General features: G+C 33.8%; 1 protein-coding gene across 1 annotated transcript in view; it reads left to right on the top strand.

The window, feature by feature from the left end:
• RyR (Ryanodine receptor) overlaps positions 1-21,563 on the top strand; it is a 602,377-nt gene that overhangs the window by 346,125 nt on the left and 234,689 nt on the right. The window contains 9 exon segments of the mRNA XM_089093383.1: positions 594-808; positions 5,754-5,908; positions 7,005-7,129; positions 10,941-11,135; positions 12,184-12,462; positions 13,544-13,764; positions 16,562-16,793; positions 19,111-19,277; positions 20,750-20,918. Coding sequence (XP_088949509.1) covers positions 594-808; positions 5,754-5,908; positions 7,005-7,129; positions 10,941-11,135; positions 12,184-12,462; positions 13,544-13,764; positions 16,562-16,793; positions 19,111-19,277; positions 20,750-20,918 — 1,758 coding nt within the window.

Below are 21,563 nucleotides of genomic sequence, written 5' to 3'. Positions count from 1 at the left end.
TTGAGATTATACTTTTCATGATGGCTCATATTCTAAAATGTGCCTAACTTTTGTAGAAATTTCTTAATTGAGTTAAAAGAGGTGAGGGGGAGGGGGGACTGTAAGATCGTAAAAAAGGAAGTTGAATTTGTCTGATAATCACGAGAAAAATTACATGCTCCAAGGTTTTCTTTTTAAATTTAAGGGCAGGCTTCAAAGTCCTAGCTGCTTCGAGACTGTTTCTATTTAATCTCAGAATATATTTCAGTTATGGATTCTAAAAAAGGAATCTAAATGCTTAAAATACTTTTCTTATTGGATACTATAAATTTGGGAGTCTTATGCATATTTTTTATTGTGAAATCAAATATTTTTGTCTAATTTAGGGGCTTATATTAGTTACTTAGCTGGGAGAAGGGTCAGTTCTCCATTTTAATAATATTGATTAAATTAAATAAAAAAGAGAAAAAACGTACTTGAAGAAATTTATTTTTTAGATCTACAAATTAGATTTGTAGAAATAAGATTTTATCCCAATCTGGCTTTGACTCTATTCAAGTTATCTTTTTATCCATGTGGTTTCGCACTTTTTTTTCTTGATTACGAAATTGCAGGATACTTCCCATGAAATGGTTGTAGCTTGCTGCCGTTTCCTTTGCTACTTCTGTCGAACTTCGAGACAAAATCAAAAGGCAATGTTTGACAACTTAGCATTCCTTCTGGAAAATTCGAATATTCTTCTCAGTCGACCATCTCTAAGAGGATCAACTCCTCTAGATGTTGCATATTCATCACTTATGGAAAATACAGAACTTGCCCTGGCGTTAAGGTAGTATATCTTCCTTTCATTTCGTAATGTTTTCCAAAAGACGAATTTTTCATAGAAACGTCAATAACCATATTCAGTCCTAAAACGAGTAGGAATAAAGTTTTTTATTAATTGAAGCTTAAAACGAACAAAAATTATTCTGAATAGATAAATGAAACGAAAACTGAACAGAAATTAAAATGAATAATCTCATCAAACATAAAGACGATAGATACTGCTATGGAGAAGCAAAGCGAATAATGAAGTCAAACACAAAACTAACAGGAATTACTTCAAATAAGAGTAGGCCTAAAGCCCCCAAACCCTCTAAAGCGTCGTGCTTTACTAAAAATCAAGCATATTTTAAACAATTTATCTTTAATCATTATAACATTGAAAAATCAAAAATTGCTGATTTTTATTTAGGCATCGACTTGCTACATGTTTAGATGAACTAGAATCAAAAGGAACGTTGTTGACAAAATATATCCGTTTAAAATAGTAAATTTAGATTGAAAGTCATAAATTTAGTTATTTTGAGAAATACTTTTTTCTTTCTTGGTACTTCTATGCTGTTGATGTAACAGGATTTTCGTTTGTTGTTGATGTTTTGACTAATAATAATCACATTGTTCAAAATTTATATTGTTTTCAGTGAAGTGTAAGTGACTCTGTAAAGCCTTTTACAGGGTTTGAGAGATTTGTTTCCCTAATCTTCACCTTCATGGAAATTTGGCCATGTTACAGGTCCTGAAATTTTCAAGGGAATCAGCGAAAAAAAAAGAAGGGATTTCCATGATATGGAACGTTACAGTAAAATTTTCCTTTCATAACTTGTTGTCCTCATTAAAGTCCCCTTGGTTCTAATTACAATGACGATGTCCTTTCGATTGGAGAAAAAGAAGATTTGGCCTATTTAGGAAATGTCGCATCGATACAACCCAATTTTATCAAAATATTTTCTCCTCTAAGGTTTCATTTGTCCTGTGAATATGCTAAGTAAGTTACAAGCCGACTACAGACAAAGCAAATATGGGACTACCATGGGCGTCACGAATCAGTGCAACAAATTATTTTGTCTTCATTGAGATCCTTTTGTCCCAGTTTGACTGTCCTGTAAATTCCTGCTAATCGGAGAAAACAAAATTTGTTGCCTAGTTTCAAGTATCAAATATAGATAAAATCACACTTCAAAATGCCTTCTCTTCACTGAGATCTACCCGACACTGTAGGTTTCAAGCCTGTCAGAAATGAAACAAATTTTGGGCGCACTTTCGGGCGTAACGGATCGATTCAGCCAAAGTTCGCTCCAAACTTTTGTCATTATAAATTATGTTTACTTTCTCTGAATAAATTACTGTCTCAAGTGCTTCTTGTAATTTTTGTAGTGTGTCAGAAATGTGTTCAGTTTTGCTTTGTTAATAAATTCAAATTACCTCGGCTTGAACCTATTCTATATTTGTTTAGATAGAGAACTGTTTTTCTTTTATTTAAAAAAAAAAAAACCTAATCTAAAGCATACTCCAAGAACAAGTAATATTTGACAATACACGCGATATACTATATCAGGTGGTAGACTATAGGAGATATACAAAAGAATGTTAAGCCTAGTTTCTGACGTCACGAGTCGATGCTTCGTATTTTTTCAAAATTATGCATCTTCATTAAGGTTTTTGTGGCCCTTTCTAGATATGACTTCTTCAAAGCCGATCGAGAAATATTTATCTGTGACTCACCAAATCTGGGTTTGGAGAAAAAAGTTGGCTCTTTTTTGGGCCCCATTTGGCTCAGGAAATTTTTTACATAGGTTCCTCTTGGCCCATGGAGCTATGGGCTGAAAGTTTCAAACTGATCAACGATGAAAATTTTGTTGGTCAATTTCCAGGCCCCTAATCCCTCCTCGCATCAAAAATGTGTGGTCCCATTTGCCCAGGTAACGATTCTTGAAAATTTCAAGCCAAACGGAAATAAAACCTTTTTTTTTTATCATTTTTTGGATTCTATTTTCAGAAGAGGGCCCTACCTTCAAAACCAAAACTTTTCTTTTGCATTAAGGTCCACTTAGCCCAGCATTTACGGCTTTGAATTATACCCGTTCAGAAACAAGGGTTTTTGGGAGAACCAGTATTTTTTTTTTCTATTGTCTCTTGTGCATTTCAGATCGGGGTTCTTTTGGCTAGAGGATTATATATTAAAGGTATAAGTTTTTTAAACTCCTTTTGTTCCGGGGATTTGTGGCTGCAAATTTCAAACTGATATTGGACAACAGGTTTTCAGTCCATCGCCGAGCCCCCTAATATTCCCCTCCAAACTAGAACACGGGGTTCCTTAGACCTGGCAATGATCATCAAGAGTTTCAAGTCAGTCAAAATAAAAGTTTCTCGCGCATTTTCGGGCCAATATTTGAAAAGAGCATACCCTCAAACCAGTTTATTCTTTTACATTAGGGTCCATTCGGCCACGGACTTACGGTTTTAAGTTTTAAGCCGCCCATTAAAAAGAAGGTTTTTTGGCTCTTTTTAGGGCCCAATTTTCAAGCAAATCAATATTTCCTTCTTTTTATTTGTTTTTGCGAATTGGGGTACTCTCGGCCCAAACACTTTCAGATATATATATATATATATATATATATATATATATATATATATATATATATATATATATATATATATATATATAATTATACACACACACATATATATATATATGTATATATATATATATATATATATATATATATATATATATATATATATATATATATATATATATATATATATATATATATATATACACACACATATATATATATATATATATATATATATATATATATATATATATATATATATATATATATATATATATCGGGGCCGTATCCAGGATTTTTTGTTCAGGGGGGTTTTTACTAATTTTTGACTTTTGGGGGGGGGGGGGGTTACTGATTTTTGACTCAGTTTTCGACTAATTTTACTGATTTTTACCTAGATTTTACTCATTTTCGACTTATTTTCGAGTCGGTCAAAAATTTCGGGAGGGGTTCAAACCGGGTAACCCCCCCCTGGATACGGCCTTGTATATATATATATATATATATATATATATATATATATATATATATATATATATATATATATATATATATATATATATATATATATATATATATATATATATATTTCAAGCCAACCAAAGAAACATTTACTGATACCAGTTTTTGGAGGGTCCTTGCTTCCAACCTAAATTTGTTGTACATGAGGGTTTCCTCGGCCTGGGTAAGAGGTTATAGGTATGAGTTTCAAGCCGTTCCAGAAAAGTATTTGGCCGTTTGTTTTTTTTTTTTTGGGGGGGGGGATTTTCTTCCTCTTTTTTCCTGCTTTTTCGCAGGAAATTTATCCTGCTATTTCGATTGCGGATGTCTGAGATATTGCTTAGTGTTTTGCTTTTGGATTTATTTTTCTTCAAACACATCATTTGCTATCAATATCCATGCAAATTAATATAGTTTAAAACTGCAGTTGCTAAAAACTTGTTTTTTAGGGTATGTATTTTAGTTATGCTCAGCTGAACTATGGGTCTCACATCTTTTTTTTATTATTGTCAGAAAGATAAAAAGTACGTCTTTGGGACACTACGTCCTTCGTATAGGAGGTTTTATACCTAAAACCTTCAAAGATTTGCCACGAGCAGAAATTTTGAGGTCGCTCCTCGTTCAAAATAGGATGGTAGTCGGTAGATAAACCTTTGGGATTGTTTTGTACTTTAAGGTAAAATTTCAATGTTTTTCACTCACTATTTTTCTTTTCGATTTATTTCCTACTTTCATCTACTAGATTTTAAATATATTTAATTTGAATAATTTTGTTACCAGTTTAAAAATAAGGTTCCCTTAAAATTCCTTTCGTTTTTTTCTAACACTCCCTTATGCTAGCGTGTTTGAGTCAGGTGAGATTTGCAAGAAGTTGATTTGAGTCAATTATAAGCAAAACTCTTGACATCTGTTTCCGGTTGAAAAGTTAATTTTCACTAATTTACCTTCAAGGCAATTACAAATTGGCTAAGGAAATCTTTTTTAACCCAATCCTGTTTTTTTTTTTTTACTTCTAAATCAGCCGTATGGATTCTGATCTTTTTCTGATTAATTCTAATCGACCGATTTTACAAAAAAAGATTCAGCAGTAAACTTCATTGGTTGTTATCTTCGTTGAAAGTGTAGTTGAGCGGCTACAGCCCAGTCAAGGGTCTAGAAAAGTTACTTTGAGGCTGTACCTCCACTCATCTCTACTTGTGAGGCTTGAAAGGTTCTAGGAAGACAGGTCTGAAGCATCGAATATATTTTTTATAGCTTCTGCCTAGGTTTCAGCACCTCTTGAACTGTTTCTTGGAAGTGCTCGGAAGCAGCGTTAGTAAGATGTTTCTCAGGTTGATTTATGTCGAATTTCGATGTGTTTTGTTGTTTATGTGGAATCAATTTTTGTAGAAAGTTTGGAGCTTAAAAGTAGAAATGCAGAGGGGGGAACTCGGAAATGCATTCGTGAATTTTAATTTGGGCCTTCGATCAATTCATGTGCGTTGTATTCACATACCACAAAATTATTCCTTGCTTATGGAAAGTAAGTGTTCTGGAGGGAATGAAGAGATTGGTTTAGGAATTTTAAAAGCCTTTTTTACTGTAGCTTGTAAATCCATTTCAGAAAGTTTCAGGGACACAACATTAAAACTCCTCAAAATAGTGAAAAGTCTGATTTATCTTTGCTCAAGCTATTCCATTACAATTTTATATCCTTTTTGCAAATTTTCTTAATTTTCGCTTTCTACACGTAATATAAATTTTCTCAATTTTTCCATTCTACGTCTACGTCTGTATGATGTTCGGCCTTCTTCTTTTCTGTTTTTTTTCTTTTTGTATTTTTTTTATTGACATTTTGTGTTTTGTTTGGTTCTTGTTTGACATTTTATTTTTCAGGGAACATTATTTGGAGAAGATTGCTATTTATCTTTCCCGTTGTGGTCTTCAGTCGAACAGTGAGCTGCTTGAAAAAGGGTATCCAGACCTTGGTTGGGATCCAGTAGAAGGAGAAAGATACCTTGATTTCCTTCGTTTTTGTGTTTGGGTAAATGGTATGTCCACAAACGTTTTTTAATTACTTTGATTTACTTTCAGTTCCGTACCCCTACATAGTTATGCATGAACTTGATCTGTCCACTTTTTTCCCGATTGTGTGCTACAATGGAAATAATGGAAATAAATTTTCTTAAAAGTTTCACGGGTGCATTTATTATTTTCTTTTAGGATTTACGTACGAAAAAGTATCAACATCATGGTCTGCACCTGAATTATGTGGCTTCTTTTTGGTATATAATAAATAAAATTATTCCTGGTATTTTTGGGAGGATTGTCTAAACTGAAAAAAGCTGACTTCATGGGTCTTAATTATGACAAGTATTATCCTTCGCTTGAATATAAGAATTGGTGCTCAACAAACCACGTATAATCGTCACTTTTTAATGAAACGTACTGACCGTATGTAAATCTATAACGAGATGTACTCGCCTGCCTTTAGGGTTCAGGCAAAATAAAGGAAAAAATTATATTCTTTTTTTAAGGCTCTCAAGCAACAGACTCTAGTTTTAAAATCATTCTGGGAAAACAGTTACCTGCTATTTAGTATCACGTGGTTATTTTCAGATTAGTGATAGCTTTAAGAAAGAAAATGACCAAAAATGGGATTTAAAGGCCAAATGAAAATACTGAAGAAACACACAAAGTGAATATTTCGAGAGGCCAATCGTCTCTCTTCTTCAGAGCGAACAAAATAATATTAACAAGGAAAATGCCGAAGAAAAAACCAAAAAACAAACGCGGAAAGTCAACAAAACTTTCTTTTTGTTGCTTAAAAGTGATAGCTAAAGTGTTACGGACAAATATTATTTATATGAAGTAAGATTGCAATATAAAAAAAGAAACTTTTAATTTCTCGTTTCTGTTTTATACAAGCAACCCACTAGGCTAAAATTTAGACGTTTTCCTTTTTTAATTATTTTAAAGATCTATTAAGCAATTGCTTTTAGTTACGACAATTCATTAGCTGGCGTGCATCAGTAGTGAAACTAAAATTATTTGTATGTCCTTCACCTTTATATGTCTTGTTTGCCTTCAGGAGTTCTCTTAATAAAGAATGTCTTGTTTAAATCTATTTTCACTTGGTATTTTCAGGCGAAAGTGTCGAAGAAAATGCAAATCTTGTTATTCGACTTCTTATTCGTCGACCAGAGTGTCTTGGACCGGCTTTAAGAGGAGAAGGAGAAGGTTTGCTTCAAGCCATTGTGGAAGCAAATAAGGTATATACTTGTAGTAGTTGCTACTCAGGTTTTCAAGGAAGTTGAACTTATTCTTTTGCTTAATTCATTACTGAATAACTATATTTTATCATATTTTGCTGGAGGGACTTCATTTATATTATACCTGTAGAATCCCACCCTCTCACATAAGGGCTGAAAAAAAACTTGCAAAATTTCTAGCCAAAAATGGATAAAATCTTCAAAAATACCTGAAGTTGAGCTTTCCCGTAGTTTCACCACCTTCCTACGGATTTGAATCTTGCCGCTTCGCAAAGTGAAATTGAAATGGTGCCTCAGATGAGCCATAATGTTTATGTTGAGTGAAGTTTGTTGGCAATTTTGAAGGGGTTTGATGATATATCATTGGTTGGTTTTGTATCAATGAAAATATTTACTGAAAAAGGTGAGAAAATCCTCTAAGTTAGTTCCCTTACATAGAGTTTTGTAAATACAACTCACGGTTTTATCTGTATCTTGGAGCAACGCTACTGCTGAGTTATTTTTTTAAGTGGCCAACAGCTAGATAAAGATATTAAAATTTGAAACTTCTTTCAGTAATAGGCATCATGAGACAAAATAAAAAGAGTTCCTCTAAGGTTTGCAAAATTTCTAGTAATTTTCATGAACAAAAAAGTATTGTTATCTTTTGAGCACTAAACTTAGCATACAAAACAAGGAAACAAAACGAAACAGTCTTGGCTGTGAAAGTGAGCCTCTTAGGGATCTTATAATGTCATACTTGTGTAGAACATGGACTTTATTGACCGCTCCTCTCATCCAGCCTTGGGTGGAGTCTTTACTTACATTTTTGCACATCCGTGGAATAAAAAAAGTAATTAAAGGTCATAAAATTTCTAGTCAGCCCCCTTACCCCTTCCTCCTCCTAAAATTTTGCATGAGAAATATATAACTGGAAGACGGTGTTTAGGCTCTCCTGCATATGTATAATATCAGGCATCGGAAAGTATGTGAACTTTTGACCTGTTCTTTGCTTTGTCAAGCCTGTTATTAGGCTTGATATTTTCTGAGCGCTTGGCGATTTCATTTTTTGCTCATATTTTGGCAGAGAATTTGAATTCAAATAAGCTTGTTGACGACGTGACAAAGAACAGGTCGGAACATTACTTTGAGGGCAGACACAATGCAAACACTATGAGGGAAGGAGGGATCTCTAAATTCTTGTCCTCAGGATATCTACCTGAAGACGTTGACGACCGAACCTATTCCGATGTAAAAGTTGTGTCCTTGTTATGCCCTTTGGGGATCAGGATTTGATTAATGTCTTGAGGAAGAGAACGGAGAGTGTTCCTTAAATTCTTGTCATCATGTCATTATCTACCAGAAAGGGCTATTGGATCTCAACTAAATTTGGTCAAAATAAAAAAGTGTCCTGATTTGGCCTCTATAAGAGAAAACTCCTTAGATTATTTTATCAGGACATGCACCAGAAGGCGTTATCCTATCCCAACCAAACCTGGTGGGAAGTAAGGGTATGGCTTCTAGTTCATTCAGTGATATTCAGGGTCCAGGCCCGATCCTAACTCTGTGGGGAAGTGGTGAAGAGGGCTACAAGTTCTTGTAGTGAGGGTGTTTACCAGAACAGTTGTTGGATTTCAACAGAACTAGATGGTAAGTGACAGTTATTTTTCATGGTTTGCCTTTTCAGGGTCTTTCCGAATTCATGAGAGGTAAGAGCGTCACTTTTTGTCTTTTCAGGGTCAACGGTACTTGATGAGAGGTAACAGTTTTCGTCCTTCTTGGGTTTCTCAGAGCTCAAGGGTGAATCTGACTTCTTTGGTGGAAGGGAGTCCTTAAATCGGAATTAGTAGGATATGTATTGAATGCTGTTATATTATTTTGCCAACACTTAATCATTTATAGCAGTTGATATCCCACTTTTTCCTTTTTTAGTCCCGTAACTGATTTGACCCCTGTTGGAGAAGAGAAAGGGTAGTCGCTGAATTCTTGCCTACATCTGATCTCAAAGTTATGCCTATTTAGAACCTATTTTGATTTGACTGCTGTTTGGAGGTTGGAGACGGTTTCCAAAATATCATAATATCAGCCAACTACTTGGCGGGCGGAGGTTAGCCATACCTGCTGCAACAGTCACAGCTAATTCCTTCAATCTGATGCATTACCTTTTAGAGCATTTGCTTCTAGAAGGAAATACCGCAAATCAGCCGTTTTAGTGACGGTCCATAGCCATAGGAAATTGTTTAGGCTTGCTTACATTATCAAATAAAAGACACTTTGGGACTACAGAGATGTGCAAAAAATCTCTTCTGTGCATTCGTTTTGTCAGTGCTTCATTGAAGGTCAAGTTTTTCATAAGCTTCCCGACTTTTTATCTTAAAATCTCGTCTTTGAGAGATCAAGAAATTTTCCATCATTTAAAAATCTCTGCTTTGAGTCTTTCAGTCAAATTTTTGTTAATTACCTGACCATTCTTTACCTACCTTCTTCTTCAATGGGACGTCGAATTTTAAACAATCTTTCAGCACCCTTGCTCCAACATGTAGCTAACAGACGGAATTAGTTGGCCTCCGAGAGTATTCGTTGTTGTCTAGTGGGGATGAGCAAAAGGTCTTACAAATTATAGTTTTATATACATATCCAGTAATAACGTTACGTCTATTATTCTACACGCTATTTCTCGTATTTTGAGCTCCTGAAGTCCTTTAGAATAAGATTTGTGTTTGAGACTGCATAGAAATGTAGTGGGCCGACGCTGGACATCTTCTAATTTCACTCTGGCTTTCTGGATTGGTGGTACGCCTAGAGTTAAAACAGAATGGAGGTTGAGTTACAATAGAGAAAAATGTAATAGGATTACTTGCCATGGATCTTCGGGGTATATGTGGGATATGTTCGGGGACAGAATAGAGTGGAGGGGAACTTATTTGACTATCTATAAGATAACTATAGTATTTGGTATAACTACGAAAAAAAAATCAGCAACCTTATTAATTCTTGAAGATCAAGAAAGGATAGAATAGATTTTCTCCCTGACTTGTCTCATTTGATGAATAAATAGTGTTGTCACTATAGCTTTAGTAAAATTAAATTATATATTATAAACGTTGATATCGTCGTTCTCCGCAGAATTGTTGTCTAAGTTTTTAGTTTTCTTTTCGCTTATGTCCTATACTCAGCTCTATATATTCATGTCTATAGTAAAATATTATAAGTAAATAAGTAAAATAGCATAAGTAAAATATTAAAATATAATAAGTAAAATATTAAAATATATCCAAGCTATATTTCTTTCCACTTTTTAAATTTATTTTTGTTTCAGCTTCTCATATTTTGAGTGTTTACGTGACATATCATATTTGACTTAAAAGTAAGAAAAATTTGCTTATCTGTTCAAGTTCTTCAATGCTTTACAATTTTTTAACGACTTGATATTTTGTGATGCAATGTTTCTTTTTTGTTAGGATTTGAGGACAAACCTACTGATATCGTAAGGCTTATTTTTTTACAACTGTAGTACAGACCAAGAGATTCCACTGAATAAACAGTAGCATAGCCTAAGAATTGAGTCATTCTTTCCAATCAACTCTTTTAGGAGGAATAAGTGCACCTTATTGTAGGCTAAATGTGCAATCAAATTTGATGGACACTACAAATAAAAACCATTCTTGCCTTTAGCAATCATAATAGCATTCTTGTCACTGAAATGACAAGAATGATGGTACTTTATTTCGTTGTATTAATTCTTGCTTCATTTTGGCTAGTCTTTAACATATTTAACAATAGCCCTTTTTCTCTAATTTTTGTATTCATTTGTCTTCTATTTCTTTTCAAGATGTCCGAAAGAATTCAAGCAATGCGACAACAAACTGAAGATGGTGGATATATTGACAACACATTGAATCATCCATTACCAGCTGGAGATGAAGACGAGGATTATATTGACACTGGTGCCGCTATACTGAACTTTTATTGCACTTTGGTTGATCTGTTAGGTAGATGTGCTCCCGATGCTGCAATAATCGCACAGGTTAATTTTTTGCTCTTAATCATTTTCCTTAAGCAAGTTGCCTACTGGAACTCCAGTTGAAAATAGGAAAAAAAATGGGATGTAATCCTGATTCACTAAATCCTAGTCCACAGTGTCCGTACTTAGAGCTGTTCAGTTACAAGTTTACGAGGTTTTTATATTCTTAAATTTAAATTGATGCAAACAATTTTAAGCCTTAAGTGGAAGAGAATTATCAGTAAATTGTTCCGTTGATCTATTATTCTTTTATGGAGTGGTTTCCCCCGAGGCTAGGGACAGTGAGGCATTTGGTTAGACTTTTTTCGAAAAATGAGAAGTAAGGCTTTGTCCGGAGAGAAGGATCAGTGGCCACTCTGTGTATTATGTTTCAACGACGTAAAAAGGTAAATACTGTGGTTCTCAGCGTCCGGTATTTTGATTAAGTGAGATTTATGTTCATTTAGTGATAAAACCATTGAGCTTGAAATTTGAACTTGATATAAGGCCAATACACGCACAATTTGTATCTTTGGCCATATATTATCTTGGAGGGATCCATTTGACCCCTCAACGGACAACGTCCCTCCCTGTGCATTGACTGCAGGTATGAGTATCAGCATTGTTAATAAGCTATTATCTATGGATCGAATAACTCTTAAAGTATGCTAGATTAATTAAATGCGATTCCACAAAGAAAAACGGACATTAATGACAAATTCTGTTTGAAAATTTTAGTATTCAGGCACCATAACGTCGAAACGCTGTAAACTTGAAGAAATTTTCCTTAAAATAAATTATACGGGAATTACTAAAAGACATTTTTTTAATATTTACACAAACCTTAATAACACAGAGTACATAATCACCCGAAGTAGCTAGCCTACATGCATTATAAATTTACAATACCATAAATTTATGTTCTATGTACATGGCTATATATGAGTTATGTGTGTGTGTGTGTGTGTATTCTGGTTTTCTTTAAAGTCATTAGTTAACATGTACCCGAAACTAAACAGTTGGAACTATCATTGTTAATAGTTTGAGTTTTATAACTTGCTCTGTTTTGCAGGGAAAGAATGAATCTTTGCGCGCCCGTGCTATTTTACGTTCCCTTGTCCCCTTAGAAGACCTCCGTGGAGTGCTTAGTGTGAAGTTTACTCTTCAAAACCCGCCAATAGGAGAAGATGGTCCTCAGTCTGATATGCCTAGTGGCCTGATTCCTGCACACAAACAGAGTGTGGTTCTATTCTTGGAGCGTGTATACGGAATCGAAGACAAAGAGCTTTTCTTCAAATTGCTGGAAGATGCTTTCCTGCCTGACATGAGGGCAGCAACTGTTCTAGATAAGGTGAATCCAATTTTCCTGTAATCTTCCTCTTTTCTTTGAAATATTTTTTAAACAGAATACAACTTTCCGAAAACTAGCCCAAGCGTTTTTCTTAAGGAATTTCATTGTTCTTATTTGAAACTTTGGCTACAATTTAGTGATGAAACAGTCCTCAACCACATTTATTTATATTCAGCTAGATATTTTAAAACTTTTCAAGTTTATCTCCTAATTTATTAACATCATTTCACCTTGTGATGGTAGGAACAATACTATTGCTATGAGACACGAAGTTTATAATTAACAAAGATTACTTGAAGAATCGGCTCTATGTTCCATATTGGAAAAATAATGCATTAAATTATATTAAAAGACGTTTTGAAAATACTGATTTTTTTTTTAATTCTGTTCACTGCTTATTATTACGGATTGTTTGTGTTGCAAATTTGGGAACTTTCTTTTAATTTGTATTTGCTTTTATTAGTCATTCGGATCCTGAATTGAAATTTATTATCGGCCACTTCTGTTGTTTTGGAATTTTTTTGTTAACTAATAGGGGATTTATTGAGAAGTTGCAACAAGTTACGCCAGGTGTGTATTGAGTTGCCATTTTTATATCATTTTTTTTCTATTAAGATGCAATTAAAACGAAATTATGTTGCCACTAAAATTTTCTCTGGGTCAAATATATTACTGAACAAAGTCAGTATAAGATTTAAAATTATATACAAAAGGGTAGGAATCCCCTTCCCCCTGCCTGCCAAAGAATGATCCAGAAGTTCCCTTCAGAATAAATACAAAGATTATTGCCTATAAGAGCGGTTTTTCCCGTTTTCAATTAATGTGTAAAACACTCTATAAATAGCTCTGAGGAAACCGTACATCCACTTCGAGTTGTGTTTTTAAAAGCACTACTGTGCTCTTGGAATTTGGATTTCAATGCTAAAATAAGGCATACCGATTGATTTTGAATAGTTGTTACTTTGAAGAATGCAGGCAACATAAAACTACTCCTCAAAATAATGTTTTACCCCTAGTAATTTATTCTGAAGTAAGCAGATATAATTTGTTTTCTCTCAGCTGTACATTATTCGTTTTCCAGGTTCAAGGTGGTGAGTCAGACATGGGTCTTGCCTTGAACAGATACATTGGTAATGCAATTTTACCTTTGTTAATAAAACACGCAAAGTTTTATGCTGAAGCAGACAATTATGCAAGTTTATTAGATGCCACCCTGCACACGGTGTATCGACTCTCGAAAAACCGAATGCTTACCAAGGGTCAAAGAGACGCTGTTTCGGATTTCTTGATTGTATTGACAAGGTAAGTAGGAGGAACGATCAATTTTCAAGGTATAATTATCTTCCTACTACATTCAAACTGGAGCAACGCTTAGTTTATATTCAAAGGGCTTAAAACATAATAGATAAAGATCCTCTAGAGCCACTGATAGTGCAAAGGGCTTCGAATCTACGTTTCAGGTGCTGAATAGTTTTTACAGGGATAGGTAGCAGGCCTGTCGCACGACCTTGCGGCAGCGGGAATCGAACCCATGGACCACTATTTCCAGACAAACCATCACTTCGTTGTGGTGCCACAAGGTTCACAGGGATTTCACTCCAAAAAATCCCGATATGGAAATGGTCATAAACACATTCTAAGACCACACTGGCTGTACATGACATAGGATACTAAGAGAGGAAAGAAAATAAGAAATGAAAAATAAAATAAAAAAAGGTGAGAAAACGAGGATTTTGTCAGTCAGTGGCAACCATGAAGACGAAGAACAAGCAAATATTTCGACAAGGACCTTCGCCAAGTCGTCCTCAGTGCTAAACAAAACAAAACAAAAAACAACGAAAATCTAACCTTTCGAAGTTTACCCGACAACGACAGAATAGACACTGAGTAAAAATCAGGTAGGAATTAATGAAAAAGAATTTACCAAGATGATTGAGCAAGAATCCTTTGCCTTGCAATAGCCTTAGCTGGTCTACAGTTTTGGTTTTCATTAGATATGCAAATAGTTTCTCTTAAGTTAGAGTGGGCGAAAATATTGATTGAGTCTTCTAAAATTAAATTGTTATTAATTGAGCTTAGTGAAATATCTCCATTGCTCTATTTATAGCAGAAATTTCTGTTTATGTATTTTTATCTCAATTACCTCTTTAAAAAATTGCGGTAGGCCATTTACAGTAGATATTGAAGTTGCCTCCTCAAAAAGAACCAGATGTGTAGGATTTTCAAATATATGCAGGGCCAAAGCCGAATCAAAATGGTCATTTTTATTTTCCAATCTCAGGGACTTATCTATTGAAATTTTGTGTTCATGCAAAAGTTCACCAAGTTCTTGATGGGATCTACCAATGTAAAATTTCCCACATAAACATGGGACTCTGTAGACACCACTACCTAGTACAGGGTCTGTTTTATCTTTTCCTGAGTTGTTTTTGTTTTTGTTTTTTTGTTTTTTGCTTAGCACTGAGGACGACTTGGCGGAGGTCTTTGTCGAAAAATTTGCTTGTTCTTTCATGTTTTGCCACTGGCTGACAAAATCATCGTTTTCTCACCTTTTTTTATTTTATTTGTCATTTATTATTTTTTTTCCTCTCTTAGTTTCATATGGAAATGGTCTGCAACATATGGAGATTGAAAATAATCTGAGACAAACAATCAACAAGACTGGGAACGGGAATGGACTAATGTTGCTATTATTCCAGTGCCTCCTAGTTTGCCATAATTGTTTAATGTAATTATAATGAGCTGTAATTTTAGCCTTGTTTACCAGAGTTTCAAAGCTCTGAAATACCTATAGGCTAGCATCATCTGTCTGATGAGCTGTGATCGACAAAATATGGTATTTTCCATATTCTTCGTGTATTTTTATCAAACAAAATAAACTTATAAATCGTGGCCTGTCCTAGTAAATTTGAACTTCAGGGAGATGACGTCTAGAAAAGAATTAGCTTTTGGACAGGTTTTGTTGGAGTAAGACCTTGGCATTTACCTTCTGAGTAATTTGGGAAAAACCAATAAGCATCTTCTAGCTAGAATACCTGATACCTTTCTTTTATGTTATATCAGTTCTATTGACCGCAAAAGCTGCTAAATTTTGCTTGTGTTTTTTTTTACAATTAATACGAATAAAAAATGAAGATTCCAATCTCTTCTTTAATTATGGAATCTTTAATGTCTTCTAAAAATACAAACTTCGTAATAGAAGCGGCGAAAATTAAAAAATCGAACTAATGATGTTAGTTTTGCATTCTGCCCTTGTGTTTCTTGTAAGTGTGAAAACTTTATCGTTACCTGAAGTGTAAAGGGGTAGATGAAATTATTGACTAAATCCCACCATTTCAGTACAGATAGTTGTGTGTACCCTTGCCGGCAAGTTTATCTTCAACACAAGAAAAGCAAAAAAGAAACATTGACAAGTTATGACTTCAAATTTGATTTTTTTTTTTTTTTTTTTTTTTTTTCTTCTTCTTTTTTAATGCTTACTTGATGCTTGCTAGATAATTCCATGCTGTTTTAGAGCAAATTTTTGTTTAATTGATTTTTTCAAGAAACAAAGAGTGCACTCGATGTCACAATGACTGTCAGACATTGTTTCTGCCTATTTATTGATAAAATCGATTTCGCGTTGCAAATAACAGGAAAGATATGCCCTGCGTGTTCGCTATCAGCGTGTTATGCTGATACCGAATCCTTCACACTAAGAAAATAAACCGTTTTACTGACTCTGTTCCAATCGAAAGTCGCACGAAGTGGACGTGAGTAGGAGTAATGTTTACTTGGTGACGAGTTGCACAATTCAGAGGTCTCACTAGTCACCTGTGCAGGGAAAGAGGTTAAAATCTCAGAAGTTTTATGATTTCTTCTTTATTTTTTCGTAAAACTCATCTGTTTGTTCCGGTTTCTACTTTTCAAATTTTGCAAATCACTTTACTTGTTGAAACGTTATTGCATATGTATTGTATTTTTTATTGCATATAAAATGAAAGATCCAAGATACAAAAAAAAAAAAAATTGCGGAATACATGGCTTTAGATTGTAGACAGCCGCTAAAAGTATCGACAAATAGCGTTTTTATTTATTATTTTTTATATTATTAAAACAGAGAGATGCAACCCTCTATGCTACTGAAGCTACTTCGAAAACTGACAATTGACGTTTCTAACCTTACGGAGTATACAACGGTGGCTCTTCGTCTGTTGACATTGCACTACGATAGATGTAGCAAGTACTATGCTCATTCTGGTGGCCAAGGAACTTACGGCTCTTCGAGCGAAGAAGAAAAGAAACTCACAATGATGCTTTTCTCGAACATCTTCGATTCTCTGTCAAGAATGGTAATTAAAGCTTATGTATATAAATTCTTTTTGGAGTTCAAGGTCCTCCTCTCATTTATAGCCTATCAGATAGGATATTTTATTCGAACTATTCGAATTTAGCCATCTGCAATTAACTCTATGAAGAAAGTACTCCTATTATGATTCAGTATTAGAAGTCATCGCCAGAACATGATATATTGACGTAAATATGTGTAAAAACAATGGTTCGACGGTCCCAAAGAAGGCAAATTCTATATTTCTAACTCTAGAAATTCGTGAGGTGTAAATTCTATGGGGGCGATATAGAAACTTGATAAAAAACATACTGTAATTTGGGTTGTAAATCCTCTCCTGGAAGTTATTTACACGCAATGCTGTAACTTTCCAAACTAGCGAACGACCGTTCATTTAAGCTTGAATCAAAAAGTTTTGTCATCGAGACACAGAGGGTGACTCTAAGGGGTTTTCTACAGGGAAATCTCTTATTAGATGGGTCTTCTTTTGTAGTTTTAAATTTCAGCAAGAAGTACACTTAATGGTAGCCTGGTTTTTTGTTTTCCATTATTGTCCAAGTGCCCTTAATTCAAAATGTCCAATCCAATATAGACTGGTCAAGTGTCTCTTATGAGAGCATTTAAACGAGTGCTGCTAGTAGTAACTATAGAAACCGAAGAAACCTATTTACTTACGAAATTCCATGATTTTGTTGTTTGATAGACAGTAACCATAAGAGAGGATCTAAAGGAAATTCTAAACCACCTAAAAACTTTGGAGATAAAAAGAAATTACTGGCCGATAAATGAAGGATGACTGGCACTGAAGTAAAACTCAAAGAAGCTTGTGTGGATTTTCAGACTGTGATAGGAAAAAAAAAGTAGTCTAGATTACGTAAAAAAAAGAAAAAAAAAGAAAAACCATAAAATTACAAAAGTAAATGTTCAAAGTCGTCTGATTTGTATTAAATGGATCGGAAACTCACAATAATTTGGAATGATAATAAATCTTTATTCTAACAAATGGGATAATTTTGAAGTATGCGGAAAAATTTTAAAAATGCTCTTAAATCTGTCTGTCATTTCAAAGAAGCTTATGTGGCCATTTTTTTTTTAGATTTTTAGTCTTTGACTGGCTTGGCCTTCAAAATAAGAATGAGCATACAATACTAGACGTTTTGAAATCTTAGTTGAAATGATTATCAAGGATTCTAAATAATTGATAATGTTTAAGGAAGTGGCTTGAAATAGGCAAAAGTTAAGAAAGAGCATATGTTTAAAGCACTTTCAGTAGGCGCCTTAAAACTGCTTGAAACTGCTATTGGCTGTAATATCAGCAATAATAGTGAATAGATTCAATGAGTTAAAATGTACTTAAGCCATTACCAGATGGCTAGTAATGTGTGTGAATATAACATCTTAGTTCTAATTTATTTTGGGATTAACGTGCTTATTGACTTGGAATCACGCCTCTTTGGATTAAAGTGTTCTTTATCACAGTTTAAATGTACTTAAGCCATTACCAGATGGCTTGTAAGGTTCTTTAATTAAAATCTTAGTTCTAATTTAATTTGTGATTAATGTGCTTATTGACTTGGAATCACGCCTCTTCAGATTAAAGTGTTCTTTTTCAGGCAGAGACCCTTTTAAAAAATGGCCATTAACTTCATAAAAATGGTCCTAAACTCAATTTAGACTTAGATGTACTTCAAGAATTCTCAGGGCCGCAGTGAAAACTGATTTGCTTTTACCTTTATACATATTATTCATGACATAAAGCCTTTTAACACAATAGGTTAGATTTTAAAATATCTTGAAATTTGAAGAAATGGTGGACTTGATTCGAGAGCATTTTTATAGATTTAAGAGTAGATTAATAGACATTAATCCGCCTGTTTTAAGACAGGGTATTTGAGGAAGTATAGCAATAAAACTATTTTATTCTTATCCAAAATGTTTGTTGCAGAAATATTATATCATCTTAGATGAATTTTATTTTCTAAGTAAAAGGAAAAAACATCTTGAAATAGGATTTTTGACTAGAAAATAGGAACTTTCGTAAGGGAGAGGCCTCCTTGGGCTTGTGCTCCCTCTTCAAAAAATCAAGATTTTAAAATATTTTTACCATAATCTATTGCATGTTTTATAAAATTGCTTATCTTCTTATTCTTTTTTTTCCAAATTCATCCCCACCCTCTTGAAATGCACCCTCATCGATATAAATGTATGTCTATATGCCTACCTGATAGTAAGGAAGTGATGGATGATGGTTAAAATATGATGCAAGAAGCAGTATTATAACTTATTTGATGCATAAAGAAGGTAACAGCATTTTTTTCTAGGAATATGATCCGGATTTATTCGGAAAGGCTTTACCGTGCTTATCTGCAATTGGCTGTGCACTTCCCCCAGATTATGCTCTTATGAGTAATGTTGACGATGACTGGTGTAGAAGCACGTCTTCAGAAGGTGACGGACCGTATGATCCTGTCCCTATTGCATCAGAACGGTGAGTCTATTCTATATTACATTCCAAAATAAAGAACGTTTTTGCTCAGGATTCCCGTAAAGGTATATGGCAAAATATATCGAAAATGAAAATTTAAATACGGTAATTGATACTGGTTGGGTCTCAGTTTAATAAGTTAAGCAGTAAAAACTATTGCTGAATAGATAGGTATATCAAATAACTTGCTTGATAACGTTGATTGATTTTTTAGTAATACGTTGAATAACTTTGCTTGAATCTTTAGTAATACGTTCATACTGATTATATGTTAAAGACTGAAGGTAGTTCAGTACTTTTTATGGATTGGTTTTTAGATCGTATGTGCAAAGGTTCCTTTGGCTGTTTTGAAATGGGTGTCCAAATTACAATTTGTTTCCTTGTGGAAAAATGGACAAGTCATTTTCATTGAATGATCGTGTATCATTTCCCGTTTGTATGCCTTTATATATATATATATATATATATATATATATATATATATATATATATATATATATATATATATATATATATATATATATATATAGTATATATATATATATATATGATATCATGCATTTTATTTAGCTGAACAAACAAGTACTCTTTTCGTAAAATATCCAACAGACCATTATAATTTCATTCTTGTTCTGGAAAAAAGAATGAATTTAGGCGAACATACAAGTAGAGACATTTCTTTAACGCATGGAATTTCTAAGAAAGAAAAAGAAAGCATGTTTGAGCCTCTCTGCTTAAAACAAGTACTTTTGTGATACCTGAATAAAAAAAAGCATACAAGACATGTTCGATAATAGAAATAAGAAATAGTGTCACTTTTAGTTTGGTACTTAAGACCGCATTATAAGGACAAATCAAACAATAAAAAGCCGTGTACAAAATTGTTGTATGAGAATTGTGTCTAAATTGATGTACAACACTTCTTGGTAATTAACTACTCATTGATTCTGTAGAATTGTATCTGAATTTTATTTAGTTTGTTATAAATTGAAATTTTCCACCATATATGTGTTCTGTTTCTTTATTACCTAGTAACAGTGTTTGATTTCATTCAGGTAATTAACAGTAAATAAACTAACGGTAATTAACAGTGGTATTATAGGTGATTTAAGTAATGTTAAACTTCGGTAATATTATAAAGGTAATATTAAACAGTGTTACAGAAGTCAACAAAGGTAATTAAGGGTAAAACTTTTCTTGTTGAAGCTAAGTTAGTACAATAGTTTTTTAATTTTTTATTATTTTTAGTTTTTTAATTTCTGCTTACAGAAAGCATATGACTCGTAGAGCTGGTGATATTTAGCTGATAATAACTTGGTAAATAACAACTCATTGATTCTGTAGAAGCCCGGAATTTTATTAAGTTTGTTATAAAGGAAAAACGTGTGTTCCACAGAAGCTCATTTTTCACTAACAATAAAAATATAGTATTTAAGAAGGTTCTTTTCTTTAAGTGATTGTAATCATTATTTTAGAGTAATAATGAATCAAGATCTCACGAACCTAGTTCAACAGTTTTCTGAGCATTACCATGACGCTTGGGCTCTAAGAAAAATGGAAAATGGTTGGGCTTACGGCCAAGAGTGGAACGATCAGCTGAAAACACATCCACGACTTAAACAGTATCATTTGCTTTCTGAATATGTAAGTATGTTTTCTCTTTTCGTTTTAGATTAAATACACTAGAAACACAGTTTGTTTCTCTTTCAGCCACATTTTAACCATATCTAAAGTTTCTCGTCGATGAATATTACGTTAGTCTCAATCCTGGTGCTATTGTTGTTAGCTCCCACGGAAAATGTTTTTGTGCTTTTCTGAGCTGATCAAATCTCTCTCTCTCTCTCTCTCTCTCTCTCTCTCTCTCTCTCTCTCTCTCTCTCTCTCTCTCTCTCTCTCTCTCTCTCTCTCTCTCTCTCTCTCTCTCTCTCTCTCTCTCTCTCTCTCTCTCTCTCTCTCTCTCTCTCTCTCTCTCTCTCTCTCTCTCTCTCTCTCTCTCTCTCTCTCTCTCTCTCTCTCTCTCTCTCTAAAATAAAAACGAAAGTTTTCTATGACATTAGAGATGGCACTTTAACACATTAGAGATGACATCTAAACAGGTATAACCTAGACAAAATATCATGAAACTAAGGAACAGTGCCGAAACGTTTAGAAATTACCATAGAGCTACTGCCAACTACATCCTTTACCCTTTATCCAAGCATGTGACTCGGACCTTACTAAAAACAGTTTATAATTGATCGATCGTTTTGGCTATGAAAAGTAAACTCGTTTCAGTAGAATAACTGTTGT

The sequence above is a fragment of the Artemia sp. Qi Xiang Cuo genome, chromosome 8 (genome assembly GCF_049724085.1).
Source record: "Artemia sp. Qi Xiang Cuo chromosome 8, ASM4972408v1, whole genome shotgun sequence".
In the NCBI taxonomy this organism is placed as follows: domain Eukaryota; kingdom Metazoa; phylum Arthropoda; class Branchiopoda; order Anostraca; family Artemiidae; genus Artemia; species Artemia sp. Qi Xiang Cuo.
This window is presented reverse-complemented; position numbering and strand designations above follow the sequence as displayed.